Source organism: Ochlerotatus camptorhynchus, unplaced genomic scaffold, assembly GCF_037179485.1.
Source record: "Ochlerotatus camptorhynchus isolate MF236.1 unplaced genomic scaffold, CSIRO-AGI_Acam_v1.1 ptg000457l, whole genome shotgun sequence".
Lineage (NCBI taxonomy): Eukaryota > Metazoa > Arthropoda > Insecta > Diptera > Culicidae > Ochlerotatus > Ochlerotatus camptorhynchus.
Genome location: NW_027040943.1, coordinates 336,040 through 358,526, shown reverse-complemented (window position 1 = coordinate 358,526; position 22,487 = coordinate 336,040). Strand labels below are relative to the sequence as shown.

Below are 22,487 nucleotides of genomic sequence, written 5' to 3'. Positions count from 1 at the left end.
TTGATAGCAAAGATTACATCCTCATTTTTCTATGCCAAACGACATTCTCCCATTTTTCATCTATGTGTTACTCTGCGGGGTAACTTGCATCAGTTGATATGAGATCGTTCTGCTCTTTAAAAGCTGTTTATTTACTTCCAAGAATATTCAGCTTTCGGTAATAGGTTTTCTGTTACAACTGATTTTTTTCAATAATGTTACGATAAATTGTCATATGATTGTGTACATGATTTGCAGTGACCGCCTCTCACGGCAAGCACAACTGTTCTTTAAAGTATGACCAAACAAAATTTAATTGGGTAAATAACCATGAAAACCATAAATCCAAATTTTGGGAATACTTAATCGCAAACGGGTCTTTATATAATACCTAGTACCTATATGTAAAAAAAAAATCGGGATGAGGAGAGACCATCAGGAGAGTACACCTAATTGAAGCGATTTGGAAGGGGAGAGTGAAGATTTCTAGACTAACATTTGAAAAGGGCGTAATTCCAAAATGACCATATCGAGAAAATCGCTTCTGAATTTTGATGACCTAAAAATTAATCCTATTTCACGACTTTCCATTTTCTGGATGATTTTATAAGCTTGACATATAGTTAATAGTGTAATCTATCATCATGCATCACTAAAAAATAAAAATAAAAGTTTTCTTTGTCGTGAAATCGAGGAGAAAACATCATACGCCCTGATAATTTTATACATGTTGTTACCCCCCAGATCTTCCACCCTTTGAACTGCCAACACTGGTGATACGCCGTGGAAGTACACCCTCGGGATATTTTGTTTGTTGTTTTGCCTTGGCTCTTCGTTCGCAAATTTTGTGAGAGTGGAATTACGCCCGGAGATTTTTTGGTCTTCTTTTTGTTCGTTATTTACACGTGAACTATCAATCGGATGCATTTCAAATGAATCGGGCGTGACTAGATACTACAGACTCAATACGTTTGGCATATTAAAACGATATAATTCGTAGTTCTGGTGCAAGGCGTAACAACCAGATGCATCATAGAGTTGAAAGTTGGAAATACGCCATGTAAGAAGAAACGTTTTAGATGCTTTGAAGTGATATTTTCTTCTACGTTTTCGTGTTTATCGAGTAGTTTGTGAACTATTCTCTCTATATGTGGCAAAATATGGTTTGTTTACATTTTGGCTCTTCCGCCCCTTTCAAATGTTAGTCTAGATTTCAACTCCCTGTTTTATTTGTTTCAACATTTAGCAAAAATGTTGCTAACATTTCGTGGATAAGGGATCCCCATTCATTGGTTTTCTGATCAAGTTATTGGAAGGAGATTCTTAACTGTCCCAAGGAAAATGATTAGGCGAATTGACTATCACATGTTTCATCCATATCAGCTGGTAGCAATATTCAACATGGTTCCGGATCTAACAATGCAGACATGACAACTAGTAAAAAAAATAAACAGCTTTTGGAAATGGAGTTCGAGATAGAGTACTATTTCGGCTTATGGCGTTCGGGGTAGTGGCTTCGGGGTAATGTCAGGATCAAGAAGGGTCAGACCTCATCATAGGTGGATACATTCTGGTTTTACGTGGATTTCGGAATTTTCGCGGATGTCTATCTTCACTCAGATTTTGGGCTCTACCTAATACTGGGCAAGTTTTATTTTAAATAATCGATTCATTGCTCACCGATTACATCAATAAATTTTAATCAACAGAACAATACAAGAAAGATGTCAGTTTTCTCTTTGAGGTCAGATGTCTAATATTTCGAAGTGATGAGTAATCGACTAAAAAAATCGATTTTCGATTCAAAATCGCCCATTCCAAGCTTTACCCCATTGATTTCGCATAAATGTGGAAAAGATTTAGTTATACCGATAAATTAATATTTTACCACCTGGACACTTCAACGGAATAAGAAAGAGCAGCTACTAATAAAAATAATAATAATGGATGTTTCCCCTTATTTTGAACATGAGTCTTGCTTTCGATTGTGCTACATTACCTCGAATGAGCAGCAATCAAAATTCAAAAGAAAGTTTTTTTAATTTTTAATTGTTTTATTGTTTTAGTCTGTATTAGGGAGATTTTTATGATTGTATAACATTCCCCCGAAAGCCATTCCCCAGAACGGACTATTCCCAATAAAACCATTCCCCAAAATGTACCATTCCCCAGAAAAGTATGCCATGTATTAGATTGACTATTTTTGTTTATCATAGTCACTCCGAGTATATAAAAAAATCTTCTTAATGGATCAAGGCGTTTTCCTTTTTTTGAAAATATAAGAAAAGGAAATGATTAATTCTTTTCATAAACGATAAAGATGGGAATATTCCTTTTTTTAATCATGATTAATTCGTTAAATATATGATAAAGAAGGGAATATTGTATTCTTTGAAAATTTAAGAAAAGGAAATCATTAATTCTTTGAACCCTCCTGTCAAATAGACGAATCATGCAGGGTGTATGTAACAATCAAGGTGTGATACCGACGAATCAATCAGGGTGTATGTGAGTAGTACACAAATAAAAGGTGTATGATTTTGTTTTATCAAAAGTATTGTCCGTGTTTGCGGGGAGGATTACTTGGATTTGGCTGAAAAACAGTTGAACTTTGGAATTTTTTCTCAGGAGAATGAAAAGACATACGAACTTCCGGTTTCGATAATTATATTTGTCCACTATTCCTGAATACTTGGAAATTTTTTGAAGGTAAAAAAACAAAATGACGACTCAAAATGGCGGCTCGCGTGGAGGAGTGTCAGTCAGGTTTTGCTGCAGAACTTCGAGTGCACACCCTCTGGTGGTGAACTGAAATGAAATTTTTTTTTATTGTGGTTAAAGTTGATAATATTCCCTATGGCTTATACCTAACTAGAACGAAATCCGACAAAAATTGACCAAATTATGGACATTTGAAAATTTAGTGCTTTTTTACCCCTTTTTTCTCACTTTGACCTTGCTTAAAAAATAGTAACTAACAATTTTTTTTATAAGCCATACAAAAAATAGTATCCTTCAAAGCGCAATTTTCCGATTGTAAATCGGATCATTTGTTCAAGCCCTATGCTCTAAGTTGTTATAAAAAAATATGGTTTCGAGAAAAACGCGTTTTAAGTTTTTGTAGCGTCCCTCAGCGCGCATGACAAAGGTTCACTCAAAGCGCCATAACTCGCTAAATATGTTTCGGATCGTAAAATCCTTTTGGCCACATATTCTACCCACTTGTAGCTTTCATTTTATGCAAAAAAAATCAATTTTTTTTGAAAAAATCCAAGTAAACCTCCCCTTAAACGCAATCAATTTATTCAACTAATAGCACACATAGATTTAAAAAAATAGCATTTAATAATCTCATATAGACATTGCTATCCAATGTTTCTAATTTCCTATCCAATGTTACATACGTCCTTTTGAAAAGTTATGCTTGAAATATATGATAAAGAAGGGAATATTCCCTTCTTAGAAAATATAAGAAAAGGAAATAATTAATTCTTTAGATAAACGATAAAGAAGGGAATATTCCTTTCTTTGAATATATAAAAGAGAAAATAATTAATTCTTTGGATGTATGATAAAGAAGGGAATATTCCCTTCTTTTAATATATAAGGAAAATATATAATCAATAGCTTTTCGCAAGGGATTCGGGGTAATGACCATTTGGGATAATAACGAGTGGAATAATGTTACAAATTTGTAATCGGTAGTTCAACGTTCCATGCACCGATTTTTTAATCCATCACGAGAAATTCTTCAACTCAGGTCGAACAATTCTTCGATAAGGTCTATCAGTTTCCGACTGGTTGAATTGGATTGCATAATAGACCCTTTGACTTATTAAATGATGAACGAAGTACTCGAAAACTTGAAGGTTGTCATTTTATAAAGAGCTAAAAAATGGTTTGGAATTGATAAATACATAGTTCCATAAAAGTAAACATAGTGTATTATCAATAGTAAAAAGAAAAGTGAAAATTACTAATTTCATCATCTTTTCTGGGTAATGGTTCATTCTGGGAAATGGCATTCTGGGGAATGGCTTTCAGGGGAATGTCATACAATCGATTTTTATCCGTAGGCTACTTAATCTCCTGTTCGGAGAAATTCTAATACACTGGAGTCGCTTTTTACGCGGATTTCGGAATTTACGCGGCACGTATCACCCGCGTAAAAAGCGACTCCAGTGTATCTGAAAACATAAAATTTTCGACCTCAAAAAAGTAGGGTAGAGAACTACTTCGGCCTAATCACCCATTTTGGGCCTATCGAGCAGAAAACTTCAAATAAATCCATGATTTCAGAGTTAACAAGTCAATTATGCTTTTGGTACGATACTTTAGTTAATAAACTTCCGAATGAAGTCAATGAGAACGCGCGATATGAAGGTTTGCACCCATTATTCCCAAAAACGAAAGAAGCGCTCCGACCGAATCAATTTTTATCTTCATTCGATAGGCCGAAGTGAATTCATTGGCGTTTCAATGCGTTAGGCCGAGCTTAGGATCCGTAGGTCGAGTTTGGCGTCAAGAAGTAGTGTTAGACTTTTGACAATATCTCAACGATTGGTTTCTCTTTATCAAATCTTACGGTACGTACAGAAAGGTAAATAAATTTGGAAGCCATCAGTAATAATAACATTCCGTTTGGTGCTAAACTGCGGTAGATTAAGAAGGACTAAGTGCGGGTTGTGCTTAATAGGCCGGAAATGGGGCAGTTAACCCTATTTAAGTTAATATAAAATAAATAAATTGAATCTAGACCGCCATTATGAAATTTTTACCCTTGAAACTAAACATCAATCAATCATAAGTCAAGCATTGATTTTAATACAGGAATTTTCAAATTAACACACTCTACCGTAAGACACTTTTAGCCATTTAGCGCACTTTGCTGAAATCTTGAACTACTGGAAAATTAATTGAATATAACCATTAAACAGCCGCTTTCCTTTCCTGCGTCCATTATTGTCAAGCACGATTTTAGTTATCCGTATGTTTTCCATTAGGCAACCACTTCAAGACTAGGATACCACCCCAAGCTGCTTTTTCCGTTAATTTTGCATTCATATAACCCCTCATGTATACACAATTCCAGGAACATCTGCCCTTCCGAAAATCGTTAAATTAATATATGGATGAAACTGCCGGTAAAAGACGGAAAGCAGACAGAGGAAAAAAAGAACACAACTGCAAATGCAAAAAGCAGGTCGAAATGGAAATCTTTCGATTGTCGTCGTGTCCCAGTCCTTCTTTCTGTATTGATAGAGATATAATTTGGGAATAATTTTAATCATAATTTGCAAGCGTCTCCATCGGTACGAAACCGAGAAATGAGTGCAGAAGTGGTGATGAAAAAGTCTGTTAAGACACTTGAAATATTTGTTTGAATCTGCACAGATGCTTTCTAAGTGGTAATATTGATAAAGATGCTTGAGCTTAAAATATTCATTGAAAAATATTAGTGTCCTGTTGTTATCTCTAATCGGAAGGATTGCAATGACCATGCATTAGACAATCAACATGTTTGAGTTCTGCATACGCGTGAGTCTGAAAGTAGAACGCCGGCCGGCATGGCGCATGTATCAGCCGGTAACAGTAGTAGTTAATTTATTCTTTCCTATGCGAACCTACATTCAACCGCTATATTGCTGTAGCGCTGAAAGGTGGTGAGTGTAGTATGCGGAAAAGAAAGTGGTCACGAAAGTGTTCAGCCGTAAGAAGTGAAACGGGAATCCAGAAGTATAGCACACTTTTTTCCGTCTGGCTGGTCGGACTACCTCACAACCGCATCGCCGAGAGCAGAGACTGATATTGTTGATTCAAGTGCTGAAAGTTCCATTTTAAATACCGTTACAGTTGAATGTGCGACCAACTTTAAAACGGTGATGCTTTACATATTTACCTAGCAACGAGCATTTTTCTTGCATGCGTAATACGAGGGATGGTATTGAGGAAACGGCGACATCGGAGTTCGAGCGGGTTGCGATAAGGTAGCGAATAAGTAAATAAGTTTACAGTTGTCGGTTGTGACTGTTGCTTTTCCGGTTTCAGAATGGCGCCTATTCGTATTTTTACTTTACGAACCATCAAACAATACTGAATGGTAAAATACCTACCGAAAAAGGTAGATTATGTAAACTGTATAAATAATGCAGTTGCACCTGTTGATATTGTACACCTAGTTTGTCTTTTCATGCAATTAAAACGTTCATTTCTTTATTGTTGTTCTCCTTTGCAGGATGTTCTGTTTCCTTACGCGCTGAAGAACGTTGAGGAATACCTCAAGACTCACTGGAAAGAGGATGCGACGAAAACGGTGGTTGCTGCGCTGCGCGAACAAGCCGACGAAGATAAGAAGGCCGAGGTCGAAGGTGTTGTGACCATCCCTTCTGAGGTAAGTTCTTTGTCGTATGGTGTGTACTGTGTCGTGGATTGTGCACGCGGTTAATTCTATGTTGAACACGGCCGATGAGATTGACTCAAGATTGAGTAGGTTTTCACTCATTAGAAAAAAAAAAACAAGTAGGGTTACGGTATGTAATGTGGGTCTAGTCCTTTCATTCGGCCTATCACGCAAATAAATAATTAATTAAGGAATATTACACAAAAAATAAGGAAAATATTGATCACTGATGGTTGATAAATGTGTACCACACACAAATCAATTTATATCACAACATTTCAATACATTTTCAGCTCTCGTAAGTAATAAAACTGGTTGAGAATATCACAATGTTCGGAGTTTTTAGCCGCCATGACTTATAAGGTTAAGATGGGAAGGTTGACTGACGATCATCAAATGGCCTGATTATGGCATTTATTGATTGGAATTACCTGATAATACACACTAGACGTAAAACTTACAGTTGCTGTTTGAATATTTTATGTTTATTTTAATTGTTTAACAACGTTTTCACAAGTAAAACATGGACCCAACTTTAGGGACACATTTCTTTTCTATGTTCCTAACTATGGCCCATGAAATTCATTTGACAGCATATAGCAATAAGAGTAACGTCAACAATGTTGTTTTGCATTTGGATGATAAGGAACGAACAGGAAGGGAGATTTTTTCTGCCAAACCTGTATAATGAACATCACAATGTTCTGATTTAGATATTCTGCGGTCAAAAGACGATAAGCGAAATTTTTAATTTTTAATTTTTAAATTGAGTGATTTAATGTAGTTTTCGTAAAATTTTCTCTAAGAAATGTTTTGAGGAATGAAGAGCATTAAGTTAACAGTGATAGTGATAAAAAAAAATACATCAGAAAACGTTACCAAGAGCGTTTTTTTGAGGATCAAACAAGATAGGACGAAGTTGCATCCATAAATAGACCCAATTTGGGGACAATAGACCCATATTACATACATTTCCCTCGTGAGTTATTGTCTTAAAAAAAGTAAGTTTTTCAACTTTTCGTGGTTTCTGATAGCAAACGACATGATAAGCATATCTAAGCATACCATTTAGCAGTAGAATATCGTTTGCAGGTAAATTCATTGATGAGTTATGATTAAAAACGTAATCGATGGCTGCATATTAGACCGAGGTTAGGGACGTATACCCTATATCCTACTCATAAGTGAGAACTTTTATTTTTAATTTTCCTCAAAAATCTGTTCGACGTTGAATCTTACTCAGAGGAAAATTTTACTCAGTTTTTGAGTAGCCCACGTTTTTTTTTTCAATGTTGAGTGAAAACCGACTCAATTTTGGAACGATATCATCGGACGGGCACTAACGATTTATTTACGCACGTTTTACCACTCCATTTATAGGAATCATCAAAAACAATAAATCATACTAGACTATAAATTGATCTCCGGTGCATTACATGATAACCGCAAAATAACCAATAATGACTATAAAAAGACTCAATATTGACTTACAAAGTAAGCATTTTCGATGGAAACTGGGACTCCAACATTGTACCCATTTATGAGTAATTTGTTACTCATAAATGAATAATTACTACTCATTTTTATAGTTTTAATTACTCATAAATGGGTAGTCCCAGTTTCCCTAAAAAATACTTACTTTTTAGTTATTAGTGCGTATTTTGCGGTGGTCGTGTTAGCTTCGGTAGTTTCAAAGTGTCTTATTACATTATTGTTCTTCCCTCACTACATATCAGTGCTAACATTTGAAAACGGCACAAAAGCCATTTGTAAACAAATGGTTTGTGGGCCCTTTACTCACTACTTGAAGTACACCCACGCGACACAACAGCAACATCGGGTAGGGGAAATTTTCCCCTTCCTGACGATGCTGTTGGTTTGCGTGGGCGTTCTTCGGGTAGCGAGTAAAGGGCCCACAAACCATTTGTTTACAAATGGCTTTTGCGCCGTTTTCAAATGTTAGCACTGATATGTTCCAATGCCAAAGCCACGAAATTCGTTTTTACTATGGTTCTATGGTTTTTACTACACCTCGATATCGAGTTGTGGATAGAGTCGCTATATTAATAGTCTGGCGGATAGAATTTCGGGAACCAGTTGGTTGAGCTGGCAAATAGCGAAACCAATCGAGCATATCACGATCAACAACAGACAAGAGCATATCAGCTTTTACGAACAAAACCGTTTTCTCGTGACTCAAGGCTCAGCTACGCAAACCAACACCATCAGTGGGTTTTGTTTATAAAAATGTATGATACCTTTTTAAATATTAGCCTCCAATATAATGAATTGGTTCCGCTTCTTGATGAATCGAAATTCTATCCGCCAGACCATAAATATAAATATAGCGACTTTAATAGTTGTGAGAGTTGACTGTATTCTCTTTTTTTGTCGAAGTAAATTTTAAAATACATAGGGGAAATGGCTCTAATGTTGGCCTTTTGATCTAAGATTGTTTTTATTGTTTTTATTTGGTCCATCGCTAAAAATTTGCTATTAAATATCAATTTTATCTAGATGAACGCGTCATCTAGGGACGGTACTAATGAATATTTTTGGTCGCTATTGAAAATTTAGTCGATTGTTGAATTTATGTATGAGTCCAAATTAGGGGCATTTAGTTCTTTCCTCGCCAATCGAACGCAAATTAGTACGTAGACAATTTTTGGGATTCTTGGCCCTAAGTTGAGTGGCTGAATATTTTAGAGAAATTTCGTGAAACCTCGATTACTTTTTCGAAGTTACGTAGGAGAAATAACGGCTTCGGCATGCCAGACTATTTTCGGCAACCCAAATTGAAACACTATTTTCACTGGATTTTCTTACGAAAAAACTTCGCTGAATGCATGCAAACGATTCTTTATGCTTTCAGCTTCAATTTGACTATATTTTTACCACTGAGAAAAAGCAATCTAGCAAGGTTTTCTTGAAATGAAACACACGCACTACAAAATGTAGCTGATTTCGAGTTGCCGATAATAGAACAGCAGATTTACATGCAGTTCAAATGGAACGGTTGCCGAAGTAAAAACTGGTTGCCGACAATACTCGCTCTCACTAGAGAAGATTGGAGCTTTGTAAAAGCGTTTCAAAACAGTTTTTGACAATTCTTTCGACTGAAATTGTTAGAGCAGCTGGCAGCAAAAGATTGTAAACAAACCAATACTGCATATGTGTGCGTTCCTTAGAGAAAAAGGCTATAGAAAGAAGGTCGCTGCTTAGGTTGCCGAGAATACGTAAATTCCCCTATCAGCTTTTATAAACAATGCATTTGATCGTCGGTTTGGCGTAACTGGTAGCTCGTCCACTTTTACTAACAGCAATATTAGGTAGATTTTCCCATACTACAAATCTACACACTAATCCAGTCAGCACAATGCGGAAAAGTTTAAAAATTTTTGGTAAATTCAAAAAATGAGAAAATTTATTCCGAACTTATACATACTTAGTTCTGTTAAACCCATTTAATTATAGAACATACAATTCAGTCCCAACATTTCAAAAGGGGGTAATTGCATTTGTAAACAATGGATTTAGCGGTCGATTTTTCGTGAATAAAAGCTCGCTCATGAAAATTAATTACTTGCTTCCTCTACCAGCTAACATTGTTAATTTGAAGCGGTGACCTTTTATTTGCGAGAAATCGACGGCTAAAATCGTTGTTTATATAAGCAATTACGCCCCTTTGAAATGTTGACACTGAATTTGTCTTTTCCTTTATTTAACGTCGGTCTCTGTTCCGCAATCTAGTGCCAATCCATTGACGGCAACCGAATGTGCAGGAAGGCAGCTTCCACACCTGCGTAGGATATCGCACCCCATTCACAAACACACATGGGCCGGGACCAACGGCTTTACTTCCCTTCCGAAGGAAGACTAACCAGAGATTTTTATGCCTCAGAAAAATCCCACTGACCTCGGCTGGGATTGAACCCAGACCCATCGGGGTGTTAGAAAGCAGTCACGCTTACCACTACACCACCGGCGCCGGCACTGAATTTGTCGATATATTAGATTCCTTACGGATAACGGCAATTTTAATTTTTACCGGCTTTTTCAGCAATTCAAAAATCCAGTAAAAAAAATACAGTCTCCTGTTAAATAATCTAAGTATGTTTACAGCTGTGCTTATTTTAGTCATAGAAAAGAAGAAAACAACGTTGATTTAACTTAAATTTCTAAAGTCACACCTTAGCAAAACAACAAAAAATCATGACGTGTTTGACATTTAAAAATTATTACAGGAATAGCCTTGAAACTCTCGTAAGTATTTCTTTGATGTTTACCTCAAAACATTGTTGGAAATTTCCTTGAAACTTTCCTTAGAATTCCTTTGGAATACTTATTAGAATTCCTCGAAATTGTCCGTGAATTCTTTCCAATATTCCCTTGAGTTTCTTCTTCTTCTTTTGGAATTATACTCATAAGTACAGTTTCCCCCGCTAATCCAACAAATTTATGGCCGGATTAGCGGGGTTGACCCGATAATCAGACTTTCAAATCCATACAAATCAATTTTACCAACCTAACATCTAAAAAACTACAAGGGACAGCCCGATAGGGTTGTACGCAATGGTGACGTAGGGCTACGTGGTCTTATATAATAAATGTTATTTGTTAACTTTCGCAAGAGCTTGTGTTTTGTATAGGAATAGGAATTTGAGCGGGGTTCTCTCTATAAACAGTAGTAAACTCTTCAGTATGACGCGCTTGACATAGATGGCCCACAGTGACTCACGAAGAGCTACTGATTCCGATCAATAGCGGTGCGGCATCTTCCTCCTCTATGGATGCTCATGTGGGTTGCAGTTCGCTGCTTGCAGGCAGCCTTTCGCTGTGCACTGGAGAACACCACCACTCACCACGCGGTGATTGAATAAACATCGTAAGACATTGGTAAGACCGGATGGAATTCAACTTTGAAATCTGTGTTAGGGAAATCGCTTTTCGCAGACAATCTGTGATAATTTTAATTATCATAGCAACAGTTTCACATTCACGCAATTTTCAATAGTGATAAAGTCTTAAATTTAACAAATTCATAGAAATATTTCTAATCGATTGGTGATAAAATTATTGAAATAGGTCCAGGGGCAACTGAGTTTTTAACGTTCAAAATCTTTCATATTTGTTACATATTCCATTTTCGGTTTTCACAAAGTGGTCCCCCCATATAGAAATCACAGACGTAGTCCTACGTCAAAAACTCCATAAGAGACCGTGATGTCGGAGCTGGATTAGCCGAGGTCATACTGTACGATGTAGTTTGCCTTACAAATCCCTTAAACAGAACTCTATTGTAATTACCTTTGAATCCTACTCAAGATTCCCTTGGGAATATAGTCAGAACTACCTTGAAATTCCCCTAATGTTACACCTTGCTTTTCATCTGGATTTTAACAGAGCTAACATGAAAGGAATGCTCAGATTTCACTTAAAGTTTTCCCAACCATATTCCTCTGAATTCAAAAAGAGTGTGAATTAAACAAATATAATAGAAATCTTGAACTTAATGAAAATGAGATTGAGCCTAAATTTAAAAAAAAAATAGAGACCTCGGAGCAAGAAATTTATTTACCAGTATGTACTATAAATGGACTATAAATTTTGGGATTTATGAAAATTCCGAGATGCTCAGACTTGACACTTGTTTACAGTCTTAGATTATTTTTTTTTTCGAGATAGGGTAAATGTTGGCTTCGGCACCCATTGACTGAGTTGGTTGGAAATGCTAACATGAAGCTTCAGTGTGATGATTTATTAGCTAGAGAATGATCTTTGGAAGAGGGTAGGTGGATAGTTCCGTTAGAGTACGGCAGTATGAAAATTGAATAGAAGTTGAAAATGAGCGAAGGGCCATTAAAGCGACAGTTTACAAGATGGACGCACATTTTTGCCTAGCCCGTACGATGTACGCGGGGACTTGAAGTATGTCTCCAAGTCCACAGGCAAAAATGTGCGTCCCTCCTGTTGCTCATAAACTGACTGCGGCTGTGGAATAGTTCTAGCGACGTTTTCATCACTACCTAAAGCCCCACGTTTGCGAGAGCATTTCCAGAATGTAACAACCCATTGACTGTTTTCGGCAACCAAAATTTAAACGTTAATTTCACTATGTTTTCCCATCAACCCACTTCCCTGAATGTATCCAAACGATTGTTTAGCTTGTCAGCTTCAATCTGATTATATTTGTACGATCGAGCAATCCAGTAATGCCACATTTTTCTTCAAATGAAGCATACGCACTACAAAATGGGGTCGATTTCGAGTTGCCGATAATAGAACAGCTGGTTAACACGCAGTTCTAATGGGAACGTTGCCGAAGAAAAAGAGGCTGCCGACAATAGTCACACTCACCTGAGAAGTTTGGAGGGTTGTAAAAACGCTTTCAAAACGTTTTGAAAAATTCTGTCGATTGGAATGCATAGAGAAGCAAGCAGCAGATGAATGTAAACAAACAGACACGTCATATATGTGCGTGACGCTGAGAAAATGCTAATAGAAGTGCGGACGCTGCTTAGATTGACGAGAATACGTAAATTCCCCTATGTGACTAATAAAAATCTTCGATTAAGATTGAGAAAATCCAAATCAAAATCCGGGATTCATAAAAAATCCAAGATCCCAGTTTAAACATCATAATTACCTATGTGTCCTGAACATTTTGCATGGCTCTGGGACATGGCTGAATTCTTAGGGTTAACAATTTAAAGAACTTTATGTGGAATCCTGAGAAGGAATTTTAAGTAAAATTTAAAGGGAATTGAAATGTTAATACCAAAGAAGGTTCCTACAAAATTCTGCAAAAAAAAAAGTTTAAGAAGTTCTGACCAAAATGCAAAGATAATTCTGAGATGAACTCCAAGGATTTCTGAAGCGAAGAAAGGAAGTACATTTTAATCCTAGGTCATTCTTAACATAATTCCAAAAGAGTTGGGAAGAGATCTTTAAGGAGAATTCGGGATCGATAGGATAATGACATGAGAATTCCAAGAGATTTCTGATGAAAATTAAATAAAACCAACATTTGAAGAGTAAACTGAGCAGAGTTCCTGCCCATCTCACACGCACCATCGTCATAAACTGATGATGGAAATAACGCTTTGCACATTCTAACAATACGATAGGCGAACCTCCATAAAGTTTGAGCTAATAGCAGATACGTCCTTTTGAAATTTCATCCTTGATTTCATTTTTAATTAAATCCATATTACGCTAATTGTGCGTCCAACTTAATACAAATGTGTAATAATGATTCATAACGATACTTACAAAATCAGCATACAATGTAGGTGCGTGCTATGTTAAGTATTTTAGGCATTGATGACCAACTTTTAGATGTGTCCGGAGTATGATGCTGTACGGTACAAATTATTTCATATTTCCAAAAATTATCTCCGTAATTGAATATCCTCCCTAACTCCCTTCAATACCAGGTTAGGGAGTGTTGACCGCATCTTAAATTTTACGAGTTTACCAGAAATTGGAACTGCCTAGTGTTGATCATTTTAAGAAGGGAAATTAATGACCGAGTTATGACGTTGTTGCAAAAACAACACACACCGCTCAGCAAAAACTAATCATGTAATTTTTCTTTCTCGATTCCGCCAGGACTCCGAAGATATCATACCCGACGTTGTCAAGAACGTCGAATGGCAAATGTCACTGGACCGCAAGACCGGTGCGCTGAAAACTCTGCAGGGTCTGGTTTGGGCCAAGGGTTATAAAGATGGCTCCATCAAGGGACAGTAAGTACCGAATGTTTCTCTGCAAATTATCTCATGCATCAACGCTTGTGTATATCAGTGTATAATACCCACTATTCCAATATCAATTCAAAAATTCAAACCATAGTGTCTACGAGGATGTCAAAAAGGCCTTGGAACAGTGGAACGAAGGAGGTCGCAAAGTCTACATCTACTCGAGTGGCAGCGTCGATGCACAGAAGATGCTGTTCGAGCACAGCGAGCAGGGCGATCTGGTCAAGTATCTGTCCGGTTATTACGACACAAAGATCGGCGCCAAGCAGGAGAAGGACAGCTATAATGCTATCCTGAAGAAAGTCGAAGTCACCGGCGAAGAAGCTCTCTTCTTGACCGACGTCGTTGCCGGTAAGTTACGTGGTGATTTGTTTCAGCTACTGAATGGTCCTTCAAAATCTGTTATAACTGTAGAGCTAAGTGATTGTTTCATAATACGTGGTTCTAATGGTTGTTTCTATTTTTGTCTTCTTTGCGAACAGAGGCTAAAGCCGCAAAGGAAGCCGGTTTGAACGTAGTGCTCCTGGACAGACCCGGCAATGCCAAACTGTCCGAGGATGACCGCAAGGAATTCACCGTTATCTCATCCTTCTCCGATCTCCCGCTCGAATCGGTCAAATCGACCGAATCGAAGAACGGAACCGAAACTGAGGAAAAGGAAAAACCCGAATCGGAAAAGGCAGCCGAAACAGAAAAGGCTACTGAGTCGGAAAAAGTGGCCGAATCGGAAAAGGCAACTGAACCCGAAAATGGAGCCGAAACGGAGAACGGAACCAGCAAGCGCAAAATTGACGAAACTGCCCAAGACGACGAAGCTCAGGTATATCCTAATAAGCGTTAATTCTCTTACTTTTTTTTCTTTCCATTTTTCTATCACACATTTTACACACCTACAAAATCGTAATCATACACAAGAAAAAGGAAAAGATAGACAAACACACACTTAACTTGAATAATGTATGTGGTACTAGTAATTTTACTGCAGTAGATGGTAGTGGTATCTGAAGGAAGTTTTGACGCAATTAACTCGGTCATCAGAAAGTGATTTTTTTAGTAACAGAGTAAGATCCCCCATACAACATGAATCATCTCTATAGAAGATAAGACGCTGAACAACATTTGACATTGAACTGGACTGAAGAACACACAGAGAAAGAATTTGATATTCGTTTTTGAGTGTCAATATCGAATCCACCTGATTACTATGCTTAGTTTTTTTTTCATGCTTATTTTTGTGATAACGAATCTTGCTACACCGTTTTTACAACGATCATTTTAAGAGTATAACAGTACGATATCTGTCCAGTATCAGAATCAAAGCAAAAGTGAATTATTCCTATTAGAGATCAAAATTAACGTTTAGTGAAATTAAGGGGATCCATGTCCCAACCTAGTACAACTACATTTAATGTTACAATTAGACGTGTGAAATGAAGAGAAACAAATAAAACAAAAGTATTGTCACTGGATAACAATAAAACCGATTACACAAATATGCAGCAATTGATTGTACTTAGTATTACACAGATTTGACGGATTGATGTTACTTGAGCTTCTCGTAATGTCTGCTCTGGAAAATCGTAAAGGCCAAGAAGTGAGTGTTTGGAAGCCTTTTGAAAGTATTTGTTCACTCCTGGATAACTTAAAACAATGAAGAGAAAAGAGAAAATAAAAGATCAAACTTCCGATGGATCGACTGAGGATGCTCTGCTTGTGACGATAAATAAAGTAACCTCTAAGATGATGATGATGCAAGATAGAAGGAAGCTAAAGAGCATCCCAATCGATGCATCGGAAACAATGTAAAACAAAACAATACAATCGGTCGTGTTTATTCAAAATTTCGGTTGCCCAATCCTCGTTCTTCTATTGCTACTCGTATTCACTATTGCTTCCTTGTGCGCACGAAACCTCTTTCGGTGTCGTTTGTCAAAATTTGCGGTGGATATCTCCTACGTCTCTAGCACTATCGGTCTCTTTTTCGTGTGTGTATGTGTGTATGCGCCCACGTCGTTCTGCGATTTGTGAACTTCTCATCACATTGATGTTGCGTAGAAAGGCTTTGTCAAACGATGTACTTTTTGGTTCTTTATCTTATAACATTAGGTAGTAAACGGAAAATCAAGCATATCAGAACTGAAAATGTAACATTGTTTATATGTTCGTAGCCATTCGTATATTGCTATCATTCGTTGCTATCACTATTAATTTCATATGTTGCTTTTATTTCGGGTCTTGTACCGCCGTTATCTTCTTACATAAACAAACATATTGATGGAACACCTAAATTGATTTGCACCGGTGTGGTGTTTGTAAGAATTCGGTCGTCGGCAGGGGAGGCTATTATTGATTAAGTATAAATTCAATCTTAAGTTATATGACTAGGTTTACCACTGCACAGGCTCTATCCAATCGATCCACATACATCAACTAGCTCGAAATATGCAGACCGTGGTGAAATGAGGGTCTAATAGTTTGAGCTAGTTCGATCTCGATCGTTGGATACGACTTTTCTTTGTCACCCTCGGTTTGTACTACTGCACTCAAGCACGTGAGTGTCTACAATGGACCGAAATTTATGCGATTCAAACTCAACAGACTCGAACTACAAAAATACAAGACTGGATATTTAAGCTGACACATTACTTTGTTAGATAACTTTTAACTAACTACTTCGAAACTCTCCGCAAGGAAAAAATAGCTCATAAGATTATGTATGTTGATGGGGGATATCAGAATCTTTGCTCTAGCCAAAGTTATTACAGCTAAAATGCCACGCCTTGTTATTATTGTAATCGTTGTATCAAATGTGTTTCCACACATTTGTGTGGCTTCAAATAACTGATCCATAATCATTTATCTACTTAAGCAAATAATAATCTAGAGAACTGCATTTCGAATAATCCGTTCCCAAGTCCCACCTTTTTGAGCGCTCTGTTTCTCCCCAATCCTATCCTCTCGCTCTTCCATCTAGATTGCTCTCTTTTTTCTTGTTTTTCTCTACTCTGTGGGGGTGGTTTTTGTCTTGGCTAAGCTAAAGAGACCGAAACCATCTATCGTCAATTCGAGAAGCTTTGAAGAGCCAAGATATGAACCCAATGTGTCGGTTATAACGCCATCTATCATGTAATCTTACGATAAGTGAGAAGTATTGTAATTCAATTTTAATTTTTAATCAAATATTTTCTAACGTATCTATTTTGTTTGCGTTCTTATATTAACCATTTTCTTTTCTCAAATTTCGGAACAGCCTCCGCCAAAGGTCGTCAAAGTTGACAAGAATGGCAGCAATGATGCTGCTGCGAAGCAGAATGGAGAAGCACCAGCGGCGGAACCAGCTGCTGAATGTAACGGTAAATCAGCTGGCGAAGCGATGGACGTTGATGCCGAGATGACCGATGTCCAACCTGCGTCAACTACTACTAAAACTGAGAAAGTAACCGATAAGACTGAAACTGAAGAATCTCCTAAGGAGAAGGATACGAAGAAGGAGGAGGAAGTCAGCAAGACTGAAGTAAAAGAGGATGCCAAACAGAAGGTGGAAACAGTAACGGGTGTGCAGGAGAAAAAGGAAGAGGAAAAGAAGAAAAAGGTTGAAGACGTTAAGGAAGAGGAAAAGGAGAAAAAGGTTGAAGACGCTAAGGTAGAGGAAGAGAAGACCAAGGATGAAACAGCTCCACCCGCTAAGAAGGCAAAGATCGACGAAGAGAAGATGGACGTGGACGAGGAGGATGGTGGTGCGGTTGAGAAGAAGGAACCGGTTCCGGAAGAGAAGGTTGCCGAATCTAGCGAGAAGGAGGTCGTACCGAAAGCTAAGGATGCAACACCAGGTATGGTATTGTTCTGATACATAAAATTTGCGATAACAAATGGTTCAATCTGTATTAAATAATTATCTTCGTCTGTAATAACATTCTTGGATATGCCTGATGCGGGTGTTAGATGATAACCTTCGTTTATCATCAACAACCCGAAATGTGTCTGCAGGGTCAAGGTAATCCATAGAGGAAACCGTGGATTGGATCTTTTACATTGTTCAATTAGAAATCTTGCTAAAGTTCTCCCTCTAATATGGTTGTGCTACATCGTAAAGAATGCCTTCTCTTGATTGCTGCTCGTTCTTGGTTATTCCTGGACATGTTTCCCCTGGGGATTGATCTAAACACTACCCCGAATGTTCCTTAACCATGGAATGCTATATAGCGAAGCGCGCAAAAATGGTACAGGCATCGACAGCTCTCAATTAATAGCTGTGGAAGTGCATCTAGAACACTAAGTTAAGAGCACGCAATAAGCTAATATGCTATAAGCAATAAGCTTGAAATGCGACGAAAAAGAAATAGGGGCATAATGAACATACGGGAGCACCTTCTTTTGTCTAATATTATACATTATTTGAGAAAAATTACTAGACATTATGATCCAACTAAGCAATTTTCAAAATATGGAAAACAATATTTGCTTCTTTTTCAATCATCTGACCAACAAATCTGCGGCTAATAATATTTTATATTTTAAATAGGGTAACGGAGGTATTTTGGACCACTTTAGGAAGTCATTTAGCCACCTCACATCACACGCTGCGCAGAATTGGCCTAAATGATTTAGGCCAATTCTGCGCAGCGTCTGATGTGAAGTGACAGTAAAGTGACAATTGTCACCTCGGTTGAGGTGAGTTTCCGTGAAAATCAAATGGAGAGTCACCTCACACGATGTGGCAATTGTCACTTCACTAGTGACAGCGAGTCACCTCACCTCACCTCATACGCCGCGCAGAATAGGCGTAATTATACAATTTCTCGAAACATGATTTTGTTAGAATAAATGAGTTCATCAGCTGTGAAATCAGCACAAACAGTTAAATGTTTTTATCGTTGTACGATGCAATTTGACAAACAAATAAGCAAATATCACAAATAATGATGACGCTTTTTATTTTATTTTGGCCCACCTTTTCTACTTCAAGCCGCTTGTTGAAACATATTTTGGACCAGGTTTGGGACATATTTAGGACCACCTCAATGTGCAAATAATTTTATCTTATTTTTGAGTTAATATAGTGAATCTTTAAATATTACCTGTGATTGACTCAGTAGCTGCTCTGCTCAGGGTGGAGTATATGAATGGTAATCAAAGAGATCATAAAAAAATTATCACATATCTAATGGATGAAATCCATGTGGAATTCACATAGCTTTCCTGTAATCACATAGCAGCAATTCCCACCACAAAATCATATGAATATTATAAGGCCGATGAAATTAATTTGCAAGATCACATAAATTTAATGAGATCGCATAAATGTTATGTGAAATTCAGCTGAATTCCATTAATTTTGATTATGGATGAAATCATGTGCATTTCCAATGAAAGCTACATGCAAACTTTTTCCGGTGTAGTTGGTTAGCGGGCATGGCGAAAATATGTTTTCTCTAGATATTGACGAACATGCCTCAGATCACTATTTTAACACATAAAATGATTCTTCGAGCTAAGAAACGGGTTCAATCGGATTTAATTGACGCAAAACCACATAACTCTTAAAAGTTGGGTTCAATTATGCCACCTTTTTTTAGTTTGGACCGATTGAAAATGCGTGAGTATTCAGACATTTGTTTATTTGGTTCTACATCAGTTGACTGGGTTTAGTTCTAATGATGGATTAAGCAATACTAGGAAATACAATATAGTCAAGAAGTAACAAGCTGCAAGGTCCGTAAAGTCCAACTTAATTCCTAATTCAGTGTCAACATTTCAAAGGGGCGTAATTGCTTTTGTAAACATTGGCTTTAACCGTCGATTTCGCGCGAATTAAAGCTCACCCCTCCAACTTAACAATGCTAGCTGGTAGAGGAAACATTTCTCTACTTATTGGTTTCATTAATTTTCATGTGTGAGCTTTTATTCGGGAGAAATCGACGGCTAAAGCCATTGTTTACAAAAGCAATTACGCCCCTTTGAAATGTTGACACTGAATTCTTAAAAATGTATCACGGAATCTCTAACGCAGCGTCTCGCGTGCCAAGTGAAAATCAAATAAGGAAGCAACACGATTAAAAACCCTTTGTAGCTCATTGATAGTTTGTACGAGGAAAAGGTATCTTCAGCATTGCGTTGTTACGGAGTGCTCGTGGTTGAACGTTAACGTCGATTTGTTGTAGAATAGAAGGACAATCGATTCTGCCCTGTAGAATATCTGCCACGAACAGGGCCCTTGTCGTATCTCTTCGACTCCACAAAGGATCCAGGTGAATTAACTGGCACCGACTAGCTTGGAAGGCGATGAGGATCCTTCCAAAGGCAGGCAATCGTCGAAGGGCAAACCAGATGAATCGTCGTTGAATAGACTCTACTCTTTGTACACTGTTTTGGTAATTGGGATTCCATACAGGGCAGCAGTATTCTAACACCAACCGGACGAGGGAGCAGTAAAGCGACTGCAAACAGTAGATGTCCGTGAAACTTTTAGCTATCCTGAAAATGAAGCCGAGCGTTCTGGATGCCTTGTCGATCACGCACGAGATATGCTGGCTGTATGTGAGTTAACAAACTAAGATGACTCCCAGATCCTTAATGTGATTCACACGATGTACGTCAACGCCTTCTAGGATATAACTGAATGTTTCTTCCGTGAGAACGTGATTACTGAACATTTTGTTGGATTTACAACCATGCGGTTCAGTTGGCACCAATTAGCAAAAGTTGGAGTTGGAGAAGGCGGCAGTCAGCGATGGCTCGCGTTTGGAGATAGATTTTCATGTCGTCTGCGAACGACAGTTGTGGACCGTCGAGGACGAAATTGACGTCGTTGAAATACACAAGAAATATCAACGGGCCGAGGTGGCTACCTTGCGGAATACCCGAAGTGGCAGGGAACGGAGGAGATCGGCAGTCGTCGATTGCAACTTCCAACTGACGATCAGATAGATAGGATGCGAACCATCCTAGGAGCCTGCCGTTTATACCGAGCCTATCCAGTTTGGCGATCGCTATAGGATGGTTCAACTTGTCGAAGGCGGCTGATAGGTCAGTCTGCCGGTCTTCGCATGTCGGTCCCATGGCAAAAATCAGCAAGCCGAGAAAATCGCATTTTAAGCTTGATTCGTACCATTGCTTCTTATGTGATGAGACAACCAATTTGGCTGTCTTTCCAAACTTTTTCAGAACAAAGTTTATGAGTTCATCCAGTATTATGAAAATATGGGTGATCAGCTACCATTTGCATTGTAAAACTCAGTTTTGATAAAAATTGCTTTAGGACCGACATGCGAAGAGCGGCAGTGTAGATGACATCTGTTTGCATATGGTCTGTCATACTCTCCGTAATGTACGAGGTGAGAACAGAAAGGTGGGAAGTAGTCGACCGCCCTGCCATGAAACCATGCTGGTCTTCGCTCAAGTGCTGCTTGAAGTGAGAGACTAATGGTTCCATAACGAACAACTCGAACAGTTTAGATATGGCACACAACGATGTGATGCCGCGATAGTTGTCGATGTTTCTTTTGCATCCCCTTCTTATGCACTGGAAACATCTCAGCTGATTTCCAGCATGAAGGAAACACCCCACTGAAGAGGGACATTTCGAACAGAAGGCAGAGAGGAGCCACCAAGCTATCGATGTGTTGCTTGAGAAAGGCGGAAGGAACTCCGTTCAGGTCCAGGCTTAAATGAAGACTTCAGTTGCGAAGTCGCCCTAGTTATCGTAGCGAGGTCGATGTTGATAGCTGCCAAAGATTGACCAGACATTGGAACATTACTGTCTGCTAGAGAAACGTGCTCGTCCTTCCACATTCGAGAATACACTCGTAAACTTGGTTGAGAACAGACGGCAAATGTCCTGAGGGGATGAAGTCGTCGTTAAGTATCATAGTCGATGGAAGGCCAGACTCCTTTCGTTGCTCATTCACATAATTCCAACATGTTTTCGGGTGAGATCGAAGCTTCCGTTGAACATCTCGTTGATAACACCGATAACATTGGCGACTGGTTCGTTGATACGCATGATTGATCCTCGCATAATGGTCCTTGAGTTGTAGGGTGTGCTACTTGGTGTAATTTCTTAGCGCGGCTCTTTTGGAAGACTTAAACATACGGAGTTCACTTGTTTGCCAAGGATGATGATTACCTTGTTTAGGAACTTTTTGACGTAAGCCAAAATATGCGAGAGCGTTTGGGCAGCTGCATTGACATCGGCAGGGACGAGTATCCTGTGCCAGTCCAAATTCGAACGAAGTTTCCCGATACTGTCGTGGTCAGCATTATTTTCAGTTTATTTACCACTAGTGAAATATTTTACTGAAAACAAAAGTGGAAGTAGTGTAATTATTTTCATATAACTTTCACAATTA

At 38.1% G+C, this 22,487-nt stretch overlaps 2 protein-coding genes across 2 annotated transcripts in view; both read left to right on the top strand.

Moving 5' to 3' along the window:
- Nucleotides 1-22,487, top strand: part of mtSSB (mitochondrial single stranded DNA-binding protein) — a 363,002-nt gene that overhangs the window by 22,734 nt on the left and 317,781 nt on the right. The window lies entirely within an intron of this gene.
- LOC135712068 (enolase-phosphatase E1-like) overlaps nt 1-22,487 on the top strand; it is a 45,930-nt gene that overhangs the window by 16,095 nt on the left and 7,348 nt on the right. The window contains exons 2-6 of the mRNA XM_065235052.1: nt 6,215-6,370; nt 13,991-14,127; nt 14,234-14,490; nt 14,622-14,959; nt 17,390-17,969. Of these exons, the coding sequence (XP_065091124.1) occupies nt 6,215-6,370; nt 13,991-14,127; nt 14,234-14,490; nt 14,622-14,959; nt 17,390-17,969 (1,468 nt within the window). The remainder of the gene's footprint in view (nt 1-6,214; nt 6,371-13,990; nt 14,128-14,233; nt 14,491-14,621; nt 14,960-17,389; nt 17,970-22,487) is intronic.